The sequence below is a fragment of the Physeter macrocephalus genome, chromosome 9 (assembly GCF_002837175.3).
Source record: "Physeter macrocephalus isolate SW-GA chromosome 9, ASM283717v5, whole genome shotgun sequence".
NCBI classification, from domain to species: Eukaryota; Metazoa; Chordata; class Mammalia; order Artiodactyla; family Physeteridae; genus Physeter; species Physeter macrocephalus.
The window spans coordinates 675082-699461 of record NC_041222.1 but is presented as its reverse complement, the minus strand read 5'-3'; the positions used below and the strand labels follow the sequence as shown (position 1 = coordinate 699461).

At 45.3% G+C, this 24380-nt stretch overlaps 1 protein-coding gene across 2 annotated transcripts in view; it reads right to left on the bottom strand.

The window, feature by feature from the left end:
• Positions 1-13702: 13702 nt before the first annotated feature.
• The window catches only part of RALGPS1 (Ral GEF with PH domain and SH3 binding motif 1), a 104643-nt gene continuing 93965 nt past the window's right edge, over positions 13703-24380 (bottom strand). Inside the window, exons 8-9 of one of the 2 annotated variants that reach the window (XM_028493509.2) lie at positions 15386-15512; positions 13703-13979 (exon numbers count right to left, since the gene is read on the bottom strand). In XM_028493509.2, coding sequence (XP_028349310.1) covers positions 13948-13979; positions 15386-15512 — 159 coding nt within the window. In that variant the 3' untranslated portion in view covers positions 13703-13947. Of the gene's footprint in view, positions 13980-14374; positions 15513-24380 lie in introns of those variants that run through there. The other variant, XM_028493507.2, reaches the window with a different exon arrangement.

Sequence of the window (24380 nt, the reverse complement as noted above, 5' to 3'; positions counted from 1 at the left end):
GTCCAGACTTCTGACCCCTACACTGGATGGTCTGGAGTGACGTGACTGTTAACAGCAGAGAGACTTCGGGGCCCACTAAGTTCTCAGCATCGACTGGGAAAAGAACTAATCCACAGAGTAGGCTGGAAAGGACACTGCGGAAAAATAAAGCTGGTTTCTTCTTACACCTGATTGGGTCCAGCTCATTTAATAAGCTGGTTACATAAGGACATGAGGTATCTCCCGGAGTCCACGAGCAGGGACACAGCTGGGCCTCACAAGGACCAGGAACCAGGGACTGCCTGGAAAGCCTTCAAGAGGCCAGGAATCCGCTCTCTCACCCTCTCTCTCTGTCCTTTCCCTTTCCCTTGCCCGCAGGGTCTCTCTCTGTTTCTCGTGCATGGATCAGCTTTTCCCAGCATGGAATTTCTGAGCTCACATGTCCTCCTGGTCTGAGTGCCAGCAAAGACCTGAAGCCCCTCTCCTCTCAGCCAACCCCCAGCCAGAGGATCCGACTGGCCCGCTCGGGTTGGGTGTCCACCTCACTCCTATCGACTGGGCTCCGAGCAAAGCTGGTGGAAGGAACACGGCTGCTGGAGCTCCAGGCTGTGGAAGGCGTGGCGGAAGTTCCCAGGGTCCCAGCGGAGGAGGGGTCCAGGCTGGCTCTATATCCAAAAAGGTGTCTGGACTATACTGTGGTTGGTCCCCATCCTCTCTGGAGACCGTATTTTGCCAACTAGATGGATTCTGTCCCATTACTCGTTAGATCATGTCCTATTCCCCAGCCCCTCCCCTGCTGACTCCTGCCCTCCCAGGCTCAGCTGTGTCACTAAACATGACACATGGCTGTGCCCAGAGGGGGCTCTTACTGCCCTTCCTGGATACGCCGAGTTTCTCAATAGTTTTCGTAGATACAGGAGGCAACAAGCTCCCCACTGCTGGGCTCTTCCAGGCAATATTTGCTCTGGATAACACTCATACCACCCACAACCTATAGGCGCTGCCCATGTGCTAGGCACCATGTGTGTCTCTTTAAACTCTCACAACCACCCTGTGAGGTGGGTTCTACAATTACCCTCCCTTTGACGTAACAGAAATTGAGGCTCAGAGTTGTACGTGACTTGCCCAAGAACATGCAGCCTGAGATGCTCAGGATTTGAGCTCGAGTCTGTCTGACTCCTGAGCTCCTGCCTCTGCAGGATTAGATCACTGTCCCCAATGATGAAATGAAATGACTAAGGCTCCTCTCTCACCCCATCATCACTTCCTAGTACGTCTGAGAATCAAGCAGCATGGAGCCTGCTGCCCACAGAAGTGGGTGTGTGAGCTGGCCAGCCAGCCTACCTCTGCAGAAGCAGCTGGATGGACAGTAGGTCCCCAGGTGTCAGGAAGTCAGTCCAGGGCTGTTTGCCCAATTTATCTCAGAGCTGAGGGCACAGAATAATAGGGGGCAGTGATGGAGAATATCTCTCAGCTTCTTGGGGCTCACAATCCTTTGCCAGGGCTAAAGTGGCTGGGCCCTGCCTTTCTCCCTTCCTCTTGGAGGACAATCTACAGACTAAGCGCCGCCCTTTGGCACTGGGAGTGTCCTGCTTGTGGCTGGTCTGCCTGTCACCTCATGTACCAATTCTATCTCGTCCAATCCTTGGTCTGCACTACCTGGTAACTGGGTCCCTGTTGTGTTGGCTTATCTCCCATCTCCACGCCTTCAGGACAGGGGCTTGCTTGGCTAGTCTCTCTCAGATCCTGCAGTCAGGCCTGAACCAGTTCTAGCCTGGGATTCCACCCCTTGAGGACACATGCCTCGGTACCTACAATCACTGGGACACTCCTGACCTGGGGTATCCTGGGTCAGCTCACCCAAACATGGGAACTCAGACACAGATAATCCCTCCCAGCTGTGCAGCCTTCCCAAAGCCCTTCCACATGCAGCACCTCCCCGCTGCTCGCCGATGGTCATGATAAATCCGTCTCCATGGGCTGGTCAGGGGTGCTTCCTTCCCGCTGCTGCAGTACATGTACCCTCCTAAAGCTGAGGGACATCTCACATTAGGAGGACAGCTCCCTGGGCAAGGGTGGGCAGGCCACATTCGCCCTGACCCTTAGCAGAGCTGGGAGTGGCCCAGAACCCACAAGGGTAGCTAACAGAGAGGGAATGGGATTAGAATTGCCTTCTGGAGCAGTGGGATGACAGAGGCCCACGCCCTAGTCATCTCGAAGAGGGGAAAGAATTAGAGGAAGCACACAGCCTCCCTAGAGCCCAGAAAGCTGACCTAGCCCGAGGCGAGTGTGCCAGGCATTGGCTCCTCTCCACGGGAACCCGACAGCCAGGGCAGTGCAGGGCTGTGCTGGGGACGCGGGGAGAGGAATTAAGGACAGACATTCAGGATGCAGACGCAGGAAGCAGGGGCAGCTGAGCAGCTGGGTGGGAGGCCGGAAGGCCTGGCTAGGGAGCATGGGCTTGAAGTAGGAAGCAGCTTCTTTGCCAAGAGCACAAATAACTAGTGGGTAGAGAAATGTGTATCAAAACCAGAGGCCATCTTTCACCTGTCGTTTCATTATAAGAAACTGGTTGGTAATGGCTAGCGCTGGTGAGAGCAGAGGAGACAGGCAGGCTGGCATGCGGGGGTGGGAGTGGAACTGAAACCCAGGAAGTGGGCTCCCCAGCAGCAGTGACCAAAAAGAAAGTCGCATGTCACCTCTGCCCAGCAATTCCACTTTCAGCTCTTGGTGTTTCAGAAGTACTCTGGCAGGTGAGTAAAGATACAAGTAAAAAGGTACTCTCCACTGTACCACCCGTCCAAGGGAAAAAGTAGAAACAACCTAAGCATTTATCAATTGGGGATAAACAAATCAACGTACATCCAGGCCCCGTCCAACAAAGCGCCACGTGGCCACGGGTGCCACGGGGCCACTTGGAAGAATGAAGGAGTTCTGTACCTGCTGCCACTGAACAGCACCCACCACACTTCGAGTGGAACAAAAAGTAAGGTGCAAAACAAACTGTCTACCCAAAGGTTCCCATTTTGGTTAAAAAGCACAAGACTCTTCGCACACCCCCATGTGCACAGATACTTCTCCATGTGGATTCAAGTGCCTGGAAGGACACACCCCACCTGCCAACACTGGCTGCCTCTGTGAAGTAGGAGGGGAGGAAGGGGATTTTCACTTTCTACTTCATAGTCTTTCTAGTGTGAGTTTTACAACAAACAATGTGTTACTTTTGTCATTTTAAGAGTTGTTATTTTTTTTTGCGGTTTGCGGGCCTCTCACTGCTGTGGCCTCTCCCGTTGCGGAGCACAGGCTCCAGACGCACAGGCTCAGCGGCCATGGCTCACGGGCCCAGCCGCTCCGCGGCACGTGGGATCTTCCCGGACCGGGGCACGAACCCACGTCCCCTGCGTCGGCAGGCGGACTCCCAACCACTGCGCCACCAGGGAAGCCCAGGAGTTTTTAAAAGATGAATGGGAGTTGAATGGCACTGCTGGGCACAGCCTTTCTGGCCGCAGGAAGCAGAGATCTTGCCCACGCCCCCTTGAACAGGCACTCCTGGGCCCCTAAAGCCCTGGACGACGTACACTCTAGGCGTTTCTGAGGGTAACTTCCTGGGACCTTTCAGGCTCTAATCAGCTTGTCCCCAGGCACCTTCCTTCCTCACAGATCTGCCAGAATTCATCGCCTCTCCATGTGGCAACCGCCCCCTCTGCCCTAGAGGATTTCCTTCCCTCAAAATTAGCTTCTAATTTTGGGACCCAGCACTTCCTGCTGCCCCAGAGATCAATCTGACAGTCTTTTTATTTAATTAAGGAGGTTTTTAATTTTTTTTATTATTTATTTCTTTTTTGCGGTACGCGGGCCTCTCACTGCTGTGGCCTCTCCCGTCGCGGAGCACAGGCTCCGGACGCACAGGCTCAGCGGCCATGGCTCACGGGCCCAGCCGCTCCGCGGCACGTGGGATCTTCCCGGACCGGGGCACGAACCCGCGTCCCCTGCGTCGGCAGGCGAACTCTCAACCACTGCGCCAGCAGGGAAGCCCTAAGGAGGTTTTTTAATGATAAATATTTTACAGCAAATAATTACTCCATACAGGGTATTATCTGGAGTTCATTACATGGAATAATTTATTTGCTCTTCACAGCAACCCCATGAGGTAGATCCTGTGATTATTCCCATTTTAAAGATAATGAAGTAACATTTCCAAGAGGACTCAGCTCATTAACAGCGGAGTCAGGATCTGAAAGAACGCAGTTTGCCTCCAGGGCTCTTGCTCTCAACTACTCTGACATATTGTCTCTGAGAAGTAAACAGAAAATAACACACATCTGAGGAATCCTGTCATCGATGGCTTGTCCTGGATTTATGGGTTCATAGAGTCTTCTCCGTCAACAGTCAAGGGCAGGTAGGAAGTAATTCCTCCCTTTTGGCCCCTAGATTAGTCCCTTGTTCTAGACATCAGCTCAGCACCCATTGCCAGGGGTACATACCTCCATCTCTACCAGTAGAAGCCCAGGCCCTAGAGTCTGAAGACCAGAGAGGGAGAGAAAAGGAGTCCTTTCCTCCCTACAGTCTGCTCTCTAGAGTCTGGAGTTTAGCCTGAGGCATCTGCTCTGTCTGGAGATTGTCAACAGCACTTATGTCCTTTTTCTATGTTGGCCCTACCTCCACAAGGGAGCAGGTCACAGCTCTGGATTTCCATCAATAAAGCAAACCCAAAAGAGATACAGGAATTGGACACTTGTCCCACCATTGCGTAGGCTGCTATGTGGGGCGGTTGGGAATTTCCTGATTTGTCTAGGTAGAACTCATCTCTGTCTGCCTGTCTGTCTCTCTCTAGCCCCAACTGTAACCTGCTCTTGATTCCATCATGGTGCCGGCTGTAGCCTCCTGCGGCAAGCCTGTAGGCACCTTGAGGATAGTGATTTGCCCTCTGCTTCTCTCGCACCTCTTATTTTCCCATGCTGGGTTCACATAAAATATGTGTGCAATGGATGAATGAGTGAATGAGTAAACTTAATGTATTTTAATCCTATTTTTAACATCCAGAATCTGACAGTCTTTTGTGTGTTGAGTTTTACAGCTGATTTTGTTCCAGTACAGATGGGGCAACAAAGTAACAAATGTTGGGTAGTGATAAAGTTGGTGCAATGCACTAGTTATCCATTGCTGTGTGACGACTTACCTCCAAATTTAGCACCTCACAACAATAAACATTTGCCATCTTGCAGTTCCGTGGGTCAGAGTTTGGGTGTGTTTTAGCTGGGCATCGCTGGCTTAAGGTGTCTCATGAGACAACAGTCATAGAGGGGCTGCGGCCTCCTTTGAAGGCTCCACTCAGGCAGAATCTGCTTCCAAGCTCACTCACATGGCTATCGGCAGGCCTCACACCCTCACCACACAGGCCTCGCCAGAGGACAGCCAAACACACGGCTGCTGGATTCCCCCAGGGTGCGTGAGCCAAGAAAGAGTAAGACGACAGCAACACCCAACAGAGAAGCAGTCTTTTTATAATCGAATCCCGGAGTGACATCCCATTATTTCTGTCATATAGGATTTGTTAGAAGCAAGTCAGTATGTTCTGCCCATGCTCCGGGGGAAGGGAGTATACAAGGGACCATCGGGGGCCGCCTTAGACGTTATCTACCACGTGAAATCTCTCAGATTCCCAAAAGAGACGTCCCAATGGCCCCGCCTTATTCCTGCGGCTGGAGAAACTCTAGCCTTTCCTCCATCCCTAACCCTTCTCTTCTTTAGGGCTGGCTGACCCTGGGAAGGCCCTCCTTCTCCCACCTTGAGCCCCTGTACCACACAGCAGGGCCCTGGAGACATTCCTCTCTTCAGCCCACTGTCTGGTTTCCCCAGAGGGTAAAGGTCTGTTAGCAGGAACATAGGGCATATTCTGAGGTTAGCGGTGGGGCTCTGGGGTCTCAGCACTAGAATGTGGCAGTAGTAAGTGGTGAAACTTTTAACAAGTCTTACTTAGCTTCTGCAACTGTGACATAAGTTAAAAATAGTGCCTTCCTCAGAGGAAGGAGCGTTAGGAGGATTAAATGAGATCATGAGTGTAAAACGCTCGGTGCGGGGCCTGCTGTGTGGTGGAAGAAGTAAATGTGAGCGCTGGTCGTTTTTATTACTGTCAGCTTCTAATTAGAAGTCCAAAGACTAAGGGTCAAAGAGGAGCAGTCGTCTGATGACTCCAAAGATTCCTGCTATGGAAACACACCTTCACTTGCACAAAATGGGCTCGTGCTCTCACCTCCTTTCCGGGGTTCAGACAAAACTGCTCGACCCAGAGAAAGGCTGACTGCAGGTCCTCCCTGTGCCTCAGAAGGGACGAATGTGACCAGCTGCTCAGCTCTGGGCAGCAAAGCCTGAGGGAAAGAAACCTCTCCCCCAGCGTGTTTTCCTCCCATGCTGCTTCTCTCCATGGAGACAGATGTTAAACCGAGGATGCATACATAAGTTAAGGCAGGGTGGAACCCCAGCCATGAGCATGAGGTCTCGAGTTAAACTTGGTGTCTGCCTGGCGTACGACGTTGGTAAGTCATAAGTGAAATTGTAGGGTTTTTTCATTCGCAAAATGGGGATTTTAATAACATCCATTGGCTTTTTGTGAAAATTGAGCCAGACTGTGAAGTCCCAGAGAAGTATGGATTTTAAGGTAACAAATCCTGAGATTGCAAAAGTAAAGGCAAAATTCTCTCTGGAAGGGAGAGATTTAAAACCATATGCAGCTGATGACTCGAAAAAGTAATGGAAAAGGTTTCCTTCATTTGGGATGGGTTGTGTCTTTGTGATTATTCTGTTGATTGAGCAGCATGTTTGAGATGCGTCCCTGCTTGCTGGGCCCCAGAGGGGGTGGGATGCCTCTATCGGGAGAAGGAGAAACTTGACCAAAGGCTTTCCTGGGCAGGTTGCGCCCTGCAGCATGTGGTCATCGGGCAAAGAGGAGAAAGGCATGGCTCTGGGCTCCAGAAGTAGGCATTCCAGAACGCAGGCTTAAGCTTTTCTTTGTGGCACTGGCATCCCCTTAGCCATCCCCGAGCTGTGCTTCCCTGGCTAAGGAAGGAGGAGCCTGGGGCTTCCCTGGTGGCACAGTGGTTAAGAATCCGCCTGCCAATGCAGGAGACACGGGTTCGAGCCCTCTTCCGGGAAGACCCCACATGCCGCAGAGCAATTAAGCCTGCGCACCACAACTACTGAGCCTACACTCTAGAGCTTGCGAGCCACAACTACTGAAGCCGGCGTGCCACAACTACTGAAGCCCATGCGTCTAGAGCCTGTGGTCCGCAACAAAAGAAGCCACCAAAACGCAATGCAACGAAGATTAGCCCCCGCTCGCTGCAATTAGAGAAAGCCCGTGTGCAGCAAAGAAGACCCAACACAGCCAAAAATAAAATAAATAAAACAAATAAATTTATTTTTTAAAAAAGGGGGGGCGCTTCCCTGGTGGCGCAGTGGTTAAGAATCCGCCTGCCAATGCAGGGGACGTGGGTTTGAGCCCTGGTCCAGGAAGATCCCACATGCCGCGGAGCAACTAAGCCCGAGCGCCACAGCTCCTGAGCCTGTACTCTAGAGCCCACAAGACACAGCTACTGAGCCCGCGTGCCATGACTACTGAAGCCTGCACACCTAGAGCCCATGCTCTGCAACAAGAGAAGCCACCACAATGAGAAGCCTGCGCACTGCAACGAAGAGTAGCCCCCGCTCGCTGCAACTAGAGAAAGCCCGCGTGCAGCAACGAAGACCCAACGCAGCCGTAAATAAATAAATAAATAAATTTATTTTTCAAAAAAGGAAGGAGGAGCCTGGCTCCACACAGGTCCAGTTGGAGAGACTGGGTAGGAAAGCAGGAGATGACTGGAGGGAGGGACCAGGGTTTGTAGCCAGGCAGCTGGCTGAGGCACCAGGAGCGACCAAGATGGATCTGTGGAACAAATGAGTATTCCTTGGGGATTCTTGGGAACACGTGGGGTGGGGAACTGAAGGGAAAAAAGGCTGGATTTCCTGCATGTGGAATGGAATTTTTTCGGTTGGGAGTTAAAGGAAAGAATTAGCCTTAATGCTGGCAAACTTGGGGACAGGTGGATAACACTGTGGTAACCCTAACTTGGGAGCCATCGGACTTTGGTCATGGGGTGGTACAGGCCCCCACCAAAGGGGCAACAGCCACTCTGATTCAGTTCTGGGAAGCAGAAGATCTGCCGGCATCCATCAGTTCCTGCCTTCTGGAGGGAGATCAAGAGAGCACGTGTCCATGCCCTTTCATCTCTGCTCAGAGGCGCACATCCTTCATTCTCAAAGCCCAGGCACGGGGAGATGCATGTGTCTCCAATCCGGTATGAGGGACATGCTCACTGATAACTGTTTTAGGTCCTTCCAAGGCTTTGCTCTAAAATGACCTGTTTTCAAAAGGGCTTCCCCTTCCCCTCCCCCCACCCCCCCAGCAGTTCCTGAAATGCGGTGATGCACCACAGGCTTCTGCGTGGTCCCCTGCCTGGTTTTCCCTCCTCCAGCCTGACCTCCCCCAAGCCGGGCACCTGATGTCGGCCAGGAGACCCGTGTTCAAGGCAAACCCAAGCCAACCACGCCCTTGCTCAAAACCCTCCTGGTCCCCCACTGCTCGTGGAGGCCGGAGCCTGAGCCCCCACTCCCAGTGTCCAGGCCCTAAGCAACCTCAGCCCTCCCTCCCATTCCAGCTGCTTCTCATGACACCCTCCCCCTGATTCTCTACTCTCCAGGCAGTTTTCCCAGCAAACATGTTTTTCCCCACTTCAGGGCTCTTGCACAAGCTGTTGTCTTTGTCTGGGATGCTCACATGCCACCTCTTCATCCAGCTTATTCATCTTTTAGGGCTTCCCTCCAGAAAACCCTTGCTGGTCCCCCACCTGGGATAGGTCCCCCTTTATTCACTCCTTTGCCTTTCCCTCCACAGTGCTCGGCTCACTTTGGTTTCTAGTTCACTGCCAGTGATCAGGTCTGGGCCGTGAGCGCCACCAGAGCAGAACTGAAGTCTGATGCCCGGGTGAGAACACACCCGCCTTGCAGAGGGCCTGGCGTGTGAGGCCCTCAGGCTCAGAGTGTGAGCCCCTCACTCCCAGCTGTTCTGGGGGCTTTGCGGCATCAGCATAAACGCTTCTTTTTGACCAATGACCACTTCTTTTCGAAAGTCCTTTTAGATATCCCACAGTTTAAGTCTGTTAATTTTATACTCAGAATTTGGAAACAACTTGCCTTTATTTTAAACTTCAGAGTCCATATTTGAAAATAAAGCCTTGCTTTTTAAAAATGGGAGGGTTTGGCTGTTTGAAGGAATAGCTTAGCTTCTAGAAATTTACTTCACATATTAGAAGTCTGGGTAAATTTACCAGGAACCTAAATGTTCTCTAACTATTCAGAACTGTCAGAATGCCTAGTTTTTGTTCCTTGAGAGATCACAATTTTCCACACTGCCTGTAGTTACTTTTAGAATCAGGCTCTAAACCTTTTAAAATCTATTACATTTGTAATTTTATTTAGCTATTTCCTGGAGGGAACTATAGGTTCTGAAAACCAAACACCCTCTAAATCAATAAAGCTACTTGGAAATAAATGCTGTAGCCACGCTTCACAGCTCATTGCCTGCTTTTGTTATCACTTTGACCTGAACAGGGTACTTACAAGGAGTAGCTATCAGATAAAATTAAGCTGCAAATAACTGACCTGACTATTTCCCACCACTATTTTTGCACTTTGAAGTAAATGGGAATAAACTTTTTGAGACAAAGACAGTCTTATTTTTGAAATATAGTAAGTTTTTCCCTCAGTGTTTTTTAAATTATGCTTCACAAGAAACAGTGCACCAAAGTGCAGCCAACTGGCTCTAAAATTTGCATTGGAAGGAGTTGGAATACACACCCACGTGGTTAATAACGTGCCAGTACTACATGAGGGTATCTTTACATGGAGTAAGAGACACATGTGTGAATAGTCCCAGGAAACCGGTTAGTGTAGAACCTTCCACAGAGGTTTAAAAGAATCGTTACAAAAGAAAAACCTATACTTGCTATTAGAGGCAAATAACCACTGAAGCAGCGTTCAAAGTCTCAAGCAGGAACTAAACGAAGCAGCTGGAAATATCAAGGACTGACCTCAAGTCCCTCCCAGAGAATAACTCCCTCTCCCCCAAGGAAACACCTACAGTGAGGACGTTGCCAGGGGAAAAAGAAACGGTTTCAGACATTTTTTCCTATATTGTACTTTCCAGGAATTATGTAACTCTTCCTCTTTTGATAAACAAATCCATCCCCAGGACAAGTTAGGTTTTCAAGAGGAATCCAGTACTAAAACCACAACCTGGATTTGGGCAGGGTCTGTCCATGACAATCAGAGGCGCAGGGAGGCCTTAGCTGCCCTCAGGACGGATGGCCCCGCTGAGCCTCAGAATGGGATCTTTCTTAATTCTTTTTAATGAAACCGTGCCCCCCACCCCGCCATGGTAAACCCTCACACACCGTTCTGAGGACAGAGAGCACATTGGAGTCGCCTCCTGTTCTTTCAGTCTGACTCGCGCATTGCAGGAGTCATTCTGATGCAAGGATGAGAAATGCAGTCCGATTGGCTCAAGGGGGGAGGGAAATCCTCGTAGCGGGGAAGGAATAGGAGCAGGCAGTGGAGCTAGGCTCACTCAGGGACAAGGAGGGTCTTACAGGAGAACAGAGGCCCTCACGGAGTCTCTTGGGAAGTACCTGCCAGGAAGAGGCCGCTGAGATGAGGTGATCAAGGACAAGGAGGGGGCATCTGTCCAAAAACTCAACGGCAAGGGGCCCTGGCACGGACTACATGTCCGCTGCAAGTGTGGACCTATCCTGCGGCCTGATGAGAGCCATCATGGTCACGCATGAGGGGCATCTGGCCAGAGGCCTGAATAGGGGACTCATCCGAAGGGCAGGGGTCTGGGAGCACACGCTTGGTCTGATGAGAAGGGACACAGGTCAGCAAGGGGAGATGGTATTCGTTGAGTTAGCCCTTGGCTGAGGCCCACCGACCAATCTCTCAGAAGCCCAAGACAGCACTGGTTTGTGGTCCAAGAACAGAGTGTCACAAGAAAGAGCCAAGACAATTCATCCCACTTCACATAGCGCCCAATGGAGGCCACCCACAAGTCATAAATGGCAGAGGACATACAGGTGGCAACTGAAAGGGAGGAGTAGGAAAATAATGACCTGAACAGTGGAGGTAGCGTGTCAGGAGAGGGCAGTGTTAAGAGCTTAAGGCTTAGGGCTTCCCTGGTGGCGCAGTGGTTGAGAATCTGCCTGCCAATGCAGGGGACACGGATTCGAGCCCTGGTCTGGGAAGATCCCACATGCCGCGGAGCAACTAGGCCCATGAGCCACAACTACTGAGCCTGCGTGTCTGGAGCCTGTGCTCCGCAACAAGAGAGGCCGCGATAGTGAGAGGCCCGCGCACCGCAATGAAGAGTGGCCCTCGCTTGCCGCAACTAGAGACAGCCCTCGCACAGAAACGAAGACCCAACACAGCCAAAAATTAAAAAAATAAATTAATAAAAAAAAGAGCTTAGGGCTTATAGCCACACCACGGGGCCAAGGCCAGGCTCTGCCACTCTCCAATTATGTGACCCGGGGCAACCTCTCAGCACCTGCTTATTCACTGGGCCATTTTGTGAGCGTTCATTGAGATGGTGCCTTAAAATACCCAGCAAGGTACCGGGCACAGAGAAAGGAGACAATCAACAGCAGCTCTTGTGATCATTTTATGAGAGAGAAGAGGCCATCCTTAACGATCCTGGAGCCCCTCTGCTAGTTGAACCAGTGGGCTGCACCCTAATGCCATCTACATCCTCCGATTGATTAGCCTCAGGCAAGGTGGGAATGGGCTTGGGAGCTGCACACACCAACATGCCCTCCATCTGCAGATCTGGGTGGAAAGGCACTGTAGTTTACAGCAAGCGGTAAGACGAGAACAAGGAAAGGATAAGGAAGAGTGAAAAAAGAATGATAATTCAATAACGTGGCTTAAGTCTAAATAAATGGGAAAGACTTTTACTCCCCTACTAAAAGGCAAGATCTCTCATATTGGGCCCAACTAAATACGGTTTTTAAGAATCACACTTAAGACAAAACAACTTAAAATATTAAAATGCAAAATATAGTCAAAGATTGATAAAATGAATTCAAAGGAAAAATAAGTCAGATTTCAAAGAATTAACACTAACTAAATAAAAGCAAATAATAAATGGAATCAAGATCGTTTTGTATGGGACACACTTCATAACGAATCTGCAACTGTTATAAACTTCTATATAGTCATTCATTGGTATCCATGTGGGATTGGCCCCAGGACCCCTGCAGATGCCAAAATCCAGGGATGCTCAAGTCCCTTATGTAAAATGGCATAGTATTTGCATATAACCTACACACACCCTCCCCTACACTTTAAACCATCTCTGGGTTACTTATAATACGTAATACGATTAAATGCTTTGTAAATAGTTGCCAGCATCTGGCAAGTTCAAGCTTTGCTTTTTGGAACTTTGTGGATTTTTTTTCCCGAATATTTTCAGTCGAGAGTTGGCTGAATCCATGAATGCAGAACCTAGGGATATGGAGGGCCAACTGCATACTAAATAATGTAAGGCAGAAACTGTTAGAAATGCAAGGGGACTCTAAGACATATTTCTGTCCTTGGTAGACCAGGTTGTCAAAAATGAAAAATTTGAATGTTGTAATTATAAGAGTAACTTGAGAGATTACATCTTTTCCAGCACCCATGAAATATTTACACCAACTGATGTTATATTAAACCACAAGATAAATATCAAACATTTTTAAAAACCTAGAAAGCGTATGTGTCATATATTCTAAAACAATGTTAAAAAAATAGAGAGAAGACCATTTTTAAAAACCAAAGCCCTTCATAGCTGTGTTATGCATAATAGTGAAATAGTGAGCCAAAATAGTGTTATCCAAAAAGTGAAACAACTCACATATCCATCAAATGATGATAGATAAATAAAATGTGGTACATCCATTCAATGGAATATTATTTGGCAATAAGGAGGTATGAAATACTGATTATGCTCTAACAGGAATGAACCTTGAAAACATGATGCTCAGGGAAAGAAGCCAGTCATAAAAGACCACACTGTACACTTCAATTCATATGAAATGTCCCAAATAAGCAAATCTATGAAGACAGAAAGTAGATTAGCAGTTCATCTAGGGCTGAGGGTGAGGGGGTGGAAGGCAGGTGGCTAGAAGGAAAAGGAGTGACTATGAATGGGTATGGGGTTTCTCGTTGGGGTGATTAAAAAGTTCTAAAATTGATTGCACTTATGGTCGTACAACTTTGTGAATATACTAAAAACCAATGATTGTACACTTTAAATGGATGATACATGAATTATAACTCAATAAAGCCATTTGAAAAAACCAAAAACTCAAGCCCTTGAAAATTAAAAAAAAAACACTACCTTAAATACACTTGGATAAAAGAAAAATTGAAACTATAATTACAGAACATTTAAAGATATCACTGAGTACACTATACGTTAAAACATGTAGGATACAACAAAAGCAGCAATTAGATGGAAATATATACCCTTAACTGTTTTCCAAATGAAAGTAGAAAGAATAATATATATACAAATAAGCCAATAATTTGTTTACAACAACAAAACAACTTAAGGAAAGCAGAAGAAATGAATTATAAAAGACAAAAGCATAAATTCCATATTTCATCAAATTTAGGATGTCATCTATTATAAATTTAGGATGCACCGTAATTTTATGTATCACTAAGAAAAACTGCTGCCAATTAAACAATGTCACAATGCTTTGTTAGCATCAATTGAAAGATGCATCTCAATTTGAGAGATTTTAAAATGTGGAGAAAAAAGGCACATCCTAGACTAATGGAATATAGTAAATTAGAAAGCAGGAAGACAATGTGACTGATAAACAAATATGAAGTCTAATTCTTTGGAAAGACCAACAGACATACCTCTGGCAAAGCAAATTAAAAAAAGAAAGAGAAAACAAAAATGCAAACAATTAGGAATGCAAAGCAAATATAACCATACATACACAGGAGGTTAAAATTTATAAGTGATTATATAAAACCCTATGTTCAAAAAAATTATGCGAGGAAAAACTTTATGCTAATAATTTCGAAAACTCGGGTGAGATGAACAATTTTCTACTAACATTAAGTTTTCCAAATTAGCTTTAAAAGAATTAGAAAATTAAATACACAATGCTCATAGAGGACAGTTAAAAGTTGTCAAAAATGTATCTCAAAAAATGTACACTAGATTTCTGAAAATACTAGGAGTCACTTCCATAAAACCTTAATTTCACTTGTTCTTAATACTATTTTAGATCATAAAGAGATAGAAAATTTTCATAAAATTACCATAACTGTGAAAAAACCAAACCACAAGAAATATTTTTCACCCGTCAAACTGGCAAAGGAAAAAAAGAAGAAAGGAAAAGAAAAAAAAGCACATGAAAATACACAGCATTTGTGCACATGGGGAAAATAGGCAATTTCTTCCCCTTCTAATGAAAATATAAGTTGTTACAACCTCTAAGGAGAGTGTTTTGAAGTATACATGAAAAGGCACACAATTTTGCAAAAGTTTTGACCCAGTAATCACACTTCCAGGAATTTATTACAAGGTAATAATCATAACTGTATAGGTGATTTTTGCAACAGGGATGTCCACTGCAAAATTTTAATAGCAAAAATGTATAGACAAATGTCAATATTAGAGAGCAGATTCCAGTTGGACAAATCCATGTGATGGAACTGAGTCATAGTATAGAAATGCAGGTAATAACATTAAATGTTCACGACAGAGTAAACATACAGATTTTATATGCATCCAAATGAATGAAAAGATATGAAGCAAAATAGTGATTATCTCTAGGTGGGATAGCAAATGATACTAATTTTCTTCTCTTCCGAGTTCCTTGCAATAAACATGTATTATTTTCGAATCAGTAAAGTCAATAATCATTATAAAAATTCTGTTGGAACAAATCTTATATATTAATAACATCCAGAGAATCAGAAGAGAGGGGTTTGGGCCTGAGTTCCCCCAATTCAAGAAGATGTGGATAAACCAGTAAGAGTCCTGTGACCCTTCTGAGCTGCAGGCTGGGAAGGCTTGGGATTCACAGATCATTTGTATTAGCAGCAGAATATCCCTTGTTTCAAGACCCTCATCAGGAAATTCCCATCTTCAGGAAGTATCAATAGCCTGTTCTAACCCAAGGAGCCAACCAATCACCTCTTTATCCATGGCCCATGCTGCTTCATGGAAATTTCTCAACTAGAAATTGTAAAAACATCTTATCTGGCAGTGAGCAGGTTTCTTAAAAAATAATAATCCAATTCAGACTCCTACCTAGATAGGGAATACTGGGAACCATCTTCAGGCTTCGGATATATTCCCGAGTCCGCTTGTAATTATCTTCTTTAGACATCAGGTAGTCCAATTTCTCAAAGGTGGTCTTGTCTTTTCGATTCAACAGCTGGAGTGAGAAAAAAACAGAGTATGAGAGAGAAGAGAAATAAACCGGAAGAAGCAAAAGAGGAAAGGATAACTGCGGATGAAAACTAAAAGGAAACGTCCTAAATGGCACGTCTATGATGTGCAGAATCCTGGGCACGACTAAGGATTTTAAGGAGCTGTTTCATGTAGAGATGGAGTGTTTCATAGCCTCGACTTTGCCATTTTTCATAGTCTCACACTTGGAAGATACCCTCCAAAGCTACCTAGTCCCTTGTTCTAGATGATGCCAGAATCCCCTGCATAGCACCCACCTTCACGGCGCATAGACCCTACAACAGCAAGGAGCTCAGAGAGTAAAGCAAATTGCTCAAGGTCACCCAGAGCTATTTCACAGTCACATCAGGTCTCTCTCCCTGTGTCCACAGAGAGCTTCTTGCTCTCTCCTCAACATCTCTGCCATGGCTGAAGGCCCCGGAAGATCTCACACGCTTCACCTGCGTATGCTGTGCACATAGGCAGGCCATCTCTCCAATCTGGTCCATCTCCTCCAGATTCCCTGTGGTCTATGGCTGTGTCATATTTACACTGGGTATGGTGTTCTACTCAAAATAAGCCAAACTTCTTTTCCATATGCAGTCATCTAAGGGGTGATTTAGTTATGCAAATACAGGATAAGCAGGCACCCACAGCCCAGAGATTAGAGAAGTAAGAGCCTTCATGACTGAGATCTCTGGAATGTAAAGCTGGTCACCAGGGAAGGGATGGCTCAGTGTTCATAAGGAGGCTTCTTGGAAGAAAGAAAAAGAAACTGAATCCTGGTTCTCCAGACTTGATGCTAAGGACTCATGCTGTGGTCATCCTGCATGTCCCAAGTCAAGGCCCAGTGCCAGGAAATGGCAATAAGTCTCCTTGAATAAAATGGCTTTGAGGAAAGGAGTCTAGGCTGAGAGCAGGCTTGAAAAAGAGGATCTGGGGAAGGATCAGCCAGAGAGGGCTGGCTTTGGCACAGCATGTGGCTGATGTTGGGAACCCCCAAGTTTAGCTTCCAGGGCCAGTGCCTCTGGGATTTGAGATCCATGGCGGAGCCCAGGAGTATAAATGGAGGTGTGGACCCTAGGCCAGGAGCATCCTTGGTCAAGTGTGGTGTTGAGACCCCATGGTCTGTGCAAGGACCGGGACCAGCAGCCCTGTCACATCAGTCACACTGAGATAGGCCAGTGGTCAATAGCTCCATCATACAGCAGAGAGAAGTAGAACAGTGACTGTCCAGCACCAGGGGAAGCTGGCCTTTTGTACTGAAACAGCCCCTTTGGGTTCCTGGGACCCAGGTCTGCAAATTCCAAACTGAGGCCATGCCTGGTGCACCAGGGAACTCAGGCTGCATCGGCCAATTCCTTGATCCTCAGCCTCTGGAGTCACAGGGGGTGCAGCCTAGCTGAGTAGTGACAGCTTAAGGACTTCAGAGAGGAGAGGCAAAAGAAAAAGCTGAAAGGAAGGTCCCAGTGCTGAAGAAGTTGGAGATTAAATAGCAAGCTGTTTGGTTTTTTTTTTCCATTGAGAAATTCAGGACACCTCAGGGTGGAGATGCTACACAGATGCTAGGGATGACGCTGCTTAACTGGCTTGCTAATTTAAGGCTGTTATTCATCACATTAACAAATGGACAGGAAACCACGCTATTTCCCATTCGCTGTTTGTAAAGCACCATAACATACAACTCATCTGATCTTTACAAAGCCCAGGGACGAAAATGGAGCCAGGGTTATTGCCACTATTTCAGGTTCATAATCACTAGGATTAACTGACTTGTCAGAGTATCCTTGGGGAACTTGATTCAATGTATATTATAGCAACATGGTAAGTAAGTAAATAGAGACCAAGAACCCAGACAAACAACGAGTAAATTATGGGCAAGGGAAGCGTCAAGGAAAGCTGTATAGAGAGAGGCATTTGAAATGAACTTTTAAGGATAAGGAATTCACTACATGAACTACGTATACCCAGATGAGAACCAGATGCTTTAGCTGTGAATTGCCCCATTGTAAAGTTGAGCAGGCCCCTCACCCCCTTGGCTGGCAGGTCATCTCTTTATTAATGAAACCTAGAACCCCACCGAATCCTTTGGCAGTCACCCATGTTCATCCAGCAGTCAAACAAATCCCTATGCTATCCTCACACACACTGCAGCTGAGCCATACTGGTGCCCAATGCTCCCTCCACTGGGTCTCTGGACCCACCTGAGGGATTGTCCTTGTCCCCTGGCATGTTTGGCCTATCTGCCTAGCCTGTCAAGTGCCTCTATGCATGGCACCACAGAGCTGATCAGCAGGACATCTGTGTCCCGACATAGACATGACCAGGCCAACATGATTCGAGCCCTGGAGGATGTCCCTAAAAATCACCCTGCAGATTGACCTCAAACCAACAACTGGTGTTCTTTAGTGGAGTGGGACAACCAAAGGCAGCCACATTTGCATGCTTCCTAAATTTAAAACCAGGCTCCTCCAGGCCACACCTCTTTCTGTTAACCTTTTCTCTACACACATACTTCCTACCCACCCTCCATCCCTGCCTACACACACTCACACACACATTCAGAAGGGCTGGGACTGGTTAACTACACTCATCTCCTCCAGTCTGTGCCCACAGGCGAGATCCAGGATGGCATCAGATTCCTCAATAGGAAGGCACAGGATGCTAGAAGACATGAAAAAAGCTCAGAACATCTATCTCCCATGCAAGCATTTGAATACTACTTGAGAACTTCCCCCAGCAAAATGAAAAGAATAAACCAAGTCCAGGAAGATATGGGATACAGGAAACAGTGGACCCAGTCCAGCAGTAGTAAAGGGAGATGACAGATGAACAGCAAGACTCAAGAATGACTGGTCTACATCTATCAAGCCCAGAAGAGATGTCGCCAGAGAAAGAGAAGTCTTGATAGAAAACCTGACAGAACAGCACGTTTGTGGGGGGGGATGGATATATTTATTATGTATAATAAAATTAAATAAAATAAAGATTTTATATATAATATACAAAAATCTGGTAAGATATTATATAATATAATATATGTTTATGTGTGTATTTACATATACATATAAAATATCTGGTAGATAAGTGGTAGCTAGAGTAAGAATTTTTCCTTAAAAGAGATTTAGAGGGACTTCCCCTGCCAATGCAAGGGACATGGGTTCAAACCCTGGTCCGGGAAGATCCCACATGCCGTGGAGCAACTAAGCCCGTGCGCCACAACTACTGAGCCTGTGCTCTAGAGCCCGCGAGCCACAACTAATGAAGCCCACGTGCCTAGAGCCCATGCTCTGCAACAAGACAAGCCACTGCAGTGAGAAGCCCGCGCACCGCAACAAAGAGTAGCCCCCGCTCTCTGCAACTAGAGAAAGCCCATGCGCAGCAACGAAGACCCAATGCAGCCAAAAGTAAATAAATTAATTTTTTTAAAAAAAAGAGAGAGAGATTTAGAAATGCCGGGGAAACAAAAGAGTATTTCAGAAAAGACATGTTATTCGTAGTTAACCACTTGACTATACAGAGAACCATATCTGCACATTCCTAATAATTAAAACATGAATACTCATTTAATAAAAGGGATTTAACCATAGTAACATGAGTGTTTTTGAAGAATGAGGAAAGGTGGTTCAGGAAAACTAACCCAACATACAAAGAAGTCACCACATACTGTCTAAAGTGAGTGGATCAAGAAATTGTAGCAAAAGCTCATTGATGGAAACGTGGCAGAAATTACCAGAAGAAACCACTAAATAACTCTGAGGGTCTGCCTCTGGGGGAGTGAATGGGGTATGGAGAGACCGAGCAATGAGTGTTAGTTGTTTCACTAAGACTTTCAGTACTTAGTGATTTTTAAAATTCATGTGCATTTATTATGCTGAAAGAATTCTTTTAAGATTTAATTTTTTTAATATAGGATTTGTTTATCCAAAAAATAACAACATTTACTTGTACATGTTTTAAACTTTTATTACAAGTAGAGCCATAAACTGAAAACCTCATGTGAATTGAGGGTCCTTTAGATTTTAGAGTTTACAGGAAGCCTCAGGAAGAAACCATCAGAACTACATGCAGAAAACAAATTATCTGCCTACCTAAGTCAAACAGATACTAAAAGCATTCATGTTCAGGAAAAGAGGTAAGGAAATAAGATTAAGGAAAAGTTCACTAAATACAACAGGCAACTTCACTTCTAGTAAAGTTTAGAAGTATTGGGCCACCCTGAGATTTCCCTTCCATAATATTTATTACGATTATCTGTACGATTATATCTGTGTTTCCCTCAGCAAATGAAGGCGGTGACCATGCTGGTTCTATTCACTCCACTATTCCCTGCAACTGGTATGGTTCCTGACACAGAGAAAACACTGCCTAAAGATCTGTTGAACAAAAGAATGAGAAAACTAACAATGACACTTTAAAAATTCAACTCCTTGGAAATTTTTGAACACTCCAATAATTCTTGGGTAAAAGAAGAAATAAAAGCCAAGGTAATGGACTATTTACAAACCATAAACATATAGAACGTATAGATCACTATACGTTAAACTATGTGATGAGGCCAAAACTGTACTGAGAGGAAAAACGCATGGTTTTTAACTCTTATATAATTAAACAATAAGACTACAAATGAACTTAACATTCAACTCAAGAAACTAGGAAAACTGCGGGGCGGGGGGGGGCGGTGCGGGCGGGAGTAGGAGAAATTGATTAATAGATAAAATTAGGAACCTATAGACATGATAACTAAACCCAAGAACTAAATTATATAAAAATCACAATAAAACAGGTAAAATCTCTATTAAGTAAGGCAAAATGCAAAACTATACATTAGGATTGAGAAAGGGGCAAAACCATATATGCAAAGTGAACTAAAATTACAAGGTAAAAATAAAATCCCTGAATATTGATTTTAAATAATTTTCATGGTGGCAAGTATCAGCTGCAAGGGATAAATGGGACTCATAAACCACAGGGTCAAATGTCATGAAGATCACAAATCTTGGTCAAATACCTGAAGAAGCAGGTTGCTTTTGGAAATTTCCCTTATCGTGCTCTGAGAGCCTGTATGTGGCACTCATACTTGACTAATGATGAAAAATTCCCTTCTTCTAGTAAATAGTTCAAAACAGGAAGCTTCCTCCATAGAAGAAAAACAAAAAGGCCCTCCAAATCTACCTTATGAGGACGTTGGTATCTTGTTCCCTTGCCTTGAGAGAATAACATCTCTTGATACGTGGAAATGTTTTTCAACAAAATAACATTTCTTGATACGTGGAAATGCTTTTCAATGAAGAACCTGTTGCTTCAAATATGTTAAAACTGGCTCAAAATTCTCTATTTTAATTCCAGTGTCTACTGTTGGTATGGAAAGAATTTTTAGTGCTGCGGATAATCTATGGACCAATGGATTCAACAGACTGAGTATGGAATGGAACTAGGGTGCTTTAAAAAAAGTAATTTTTACCTCTTTAGATACAAACTATTGGTTTCTGAAAAATAAACTACAAAGTCATATATCTAATGTAAAATATGAGATGCAATGGAGACTGTTATAAGTAACACAAGAGAAAATTATGACTTTGAAATTTAGTAAGTGTCCTGGCTAGCTGTCCATATCTGTCTTTGACTAAGGCTATTTTAAACTCTGTACAGATAGATGTTAGCCTGTAGAAAATGTAGTAATGCAAATACTTCCAGCCCATATAAAGGCACATGATGTCTCATGGAATCCCACTGATTATCACCCTGGGAAAACTGACTAATTTTCTATCCATTTTAAAGATTATGTCAGCCTTCTTTACCTGACCATAAAAGTGCAGTAGTCTCAGTTCTCTTGGAATACAGTTGTAATATCTTACTGGTTCTCATACTAATTAATGAGTTAAATAAAATATTTGACAAGTATTCATTTATACTTGTATGAGTCATGATTTTATCTTTTAAAAAATTATTAACAGTTTATATGCACATACACAATATACATACATTCACAGGCATACATACATACACAATGCATAATCTTGTAGGACAATTTTAATCATGTATTTCCAATAATTTTGCTAATTAAAAAAAAAAAAAATCTGCTCATGGCAACCCCAGGAGACATGCCTGCAAAGCCCCAAGAGTAGGGCCAAGAGGATGTGATTGGTCCTTGAACGGAAGTTTGCCAAGGGCCCATCCTGGGTCCAGAGTTGGTCTGTGTGGGTGAGGAGCCAGGTACCCAATGTACACCCCAATTTGTTCAACCTGGTTGAGCCATGGGAAAGGCTGGTTAAGGCAAGGAAGAGTCAGAAACACTATAAGAGTGCTCTGGAAGGAGAGAACAAACTCCATTATGCGAAGGAGGAACCAGGAAGAGGTGGTCATGGAAAAGAGTCTTGAAGGATTTCAACCAGCAGAAATGGGGCTGGAGAGGCTCCAGAAGCAAAAGAATGCACGAGCAGTGGTCTGGAGGTAGGAACACACAGGGATGCTTAAGGCAGCAGCAGTTTGGCAGAAATGCAGGCAAGGGTTGCCTTGTACAAGGCTGGAAGGTGAGAGAGAGATGGAAACTCCTCATTTGGCAAAGTATTTTTTTTTAATAGATGTTTATTGGAGTATACTTGCTTCACAATACTGTGTTAGTTTCTGTTGCACAACAAAGCAAATCAGCCATATGCATACACATGTCCCCACATCCCCTCCCTCTTGAGCCTCTCTTCCATCCTCCCTATCCCATCCCTCTAGGGCATCGCAAAGCACCGAGCCGATCTCCCTGTGCTATGCTGCTGCTTCCCACCAGCCAACTATTTTACGTTCCGTAGTGTATATATGTCGATGCTACTCTCACTTCGCCCCAGCTTCGCCCTCCCACCCCATGTCCTCAAGTCCATTTTCTATGTCTACCTCTTTATTCCTGCCCTGCAACTAGGTTCATCAGTATCTTTTTGTTTTTTTTTTAGATTCCACATATATGCGTTCGCATACAGTATTCGTTTTTCTCTTTCTGACTTACTTCACTCTGTATGACAGACTCTAGGTCCATCCACCTCACTACAGATAACTCAATTTTGTTTCTTTTTATGGCTGAGTAATATTCCATTGTATATATGTGCCACACCTTCTTTATACATTCATCTGTCGATGGACACTTAGGTTTTGAATTATGGTTTTCTCAGGGTATATGCCCAGTAGTGGGATTGCTGGGTCATACAGTAGTTCTATTTTTAGTTTTTTAAGGAGCCTCCATACTGTTTTCCATAGTGGTTGTATCAATTTACATTCCCACCCACAGTGCAGGAGGGTTCCCTTTCACCATACCCTTTCCAGCATTTATTGTTTCCAGATTTTTTGATAATGGCCATTCTAACTGGCGTGAGGTGATAATACCTCATTGTAGCTTTGATTTGCATTTCTCTAATAATTAGTGATGTTGAGCATCTTTTCATGTGCCTCTTGGCCATCTGTATGTCTTCCTTGGTGAAATGTCTATTTAGGTCTTCTGCCCATTTTTTAACTGAGAGGCTGTCTTTTCTCCACTGTATGTCCTTGCCTCCTTTGTCGTAAATTAGGTGCCCATATGTGTGTGGGTTTATCTCTGGGCATTCTACCTTGTACCACTGATCTATATTTCTGTTTTTGTTCCAGTACCATACTGTCTTGATTACTGTAGCTTTGTGGTACAGTTTGAAGTCAGGGAGCCTGATTCCTCCAGGCCCGTTTTTCTCTCTCAGGATTGCTTTGGCTATTCGGGGTCTTTTGTGTTTCCATACGAATTGTAAAATTTTTTGTTCTAATTCTGTGAAGAATACCATTGGTAGTTTGATAGGGATTGCACTGAATCTGTAGATTGCTTCCAAGAGTAGGGCCAAGAGGATGTGATTGGTCCTTGAACGGAAGTTTGCCAAGGGCCCATCCTGGGTCCAGAGTTGGTCTGTGTGGGTGAGGAGCCAGGTACCCAATGTACACCCCAATTTGTTCAACCTGGTTGAGCCATGGGAAAGGCTGGTTAAGGCAAGGAAGAGTCAGAAACACTATAAGAGTGCTCTGGAAGGAGAGAACAAACTCCATTATGCGAAGGAGGAACCAGGAAGAGGTGGTCATGGAAAAGAGTCTTGAAGGATTTCAACCAGCAGAAATGGGGCTGGAGAGGCTCCAGAAGCAAAAGAATGCACGAGCAGTGGTCTGGAGGTAGGAACACACAGGGATGCTTAAGGCAGCAGCAGTTTGGCAGAAATGCAGGCAAGGGTTGCCTTGTACAAGGCTGGAAGGTGAGAGAGAGATGGAAACTCCTCATTTGGCAAAGTATTTTTTTTTAATAGATGTTTATTGGAGTATACTTGCTTCACAATACTGTGTTAGTTTCTGTTGCACAACAAAGCAAATCAGCCATATGCATACACATGTCCCCACATCCCCTCCCTCTTGAGCCTCTCTTCCATCCTCCCTATCCCATCCCTCTAGGGCATCGCAAAGCACCGAGCCGATCTCCCTGTGCTATGCTGCTGCTTCCCACCAGCCAACTATTTTACGTTCCGTAGTGTATATATGTCGATGCTACTCTCACTTCGCCCCAGCTTCGCCCTCCCACCCCATGTCCTCAAGTCCATTTTCTATGTCTACCTCTTTATTCCTGCCCTGCAACTAGGTTCATCAGTATCTTTTTGTTTTTTTTTTAGATTCCACATATATGCGTTCGCATACAGTATTCGTTTTTCTCTTTCTGACTTACTTCACTCTGTATGACAGACTCTAGGTCCATCCACCTCACTACAGATAACTCAATTTTGTTTCTTTTTATGGCTGAGTAATATTCCATTGTATATATGTGCCACACCTTCTTTATACATTCATCTGTCGATGGACACTTAGGTTG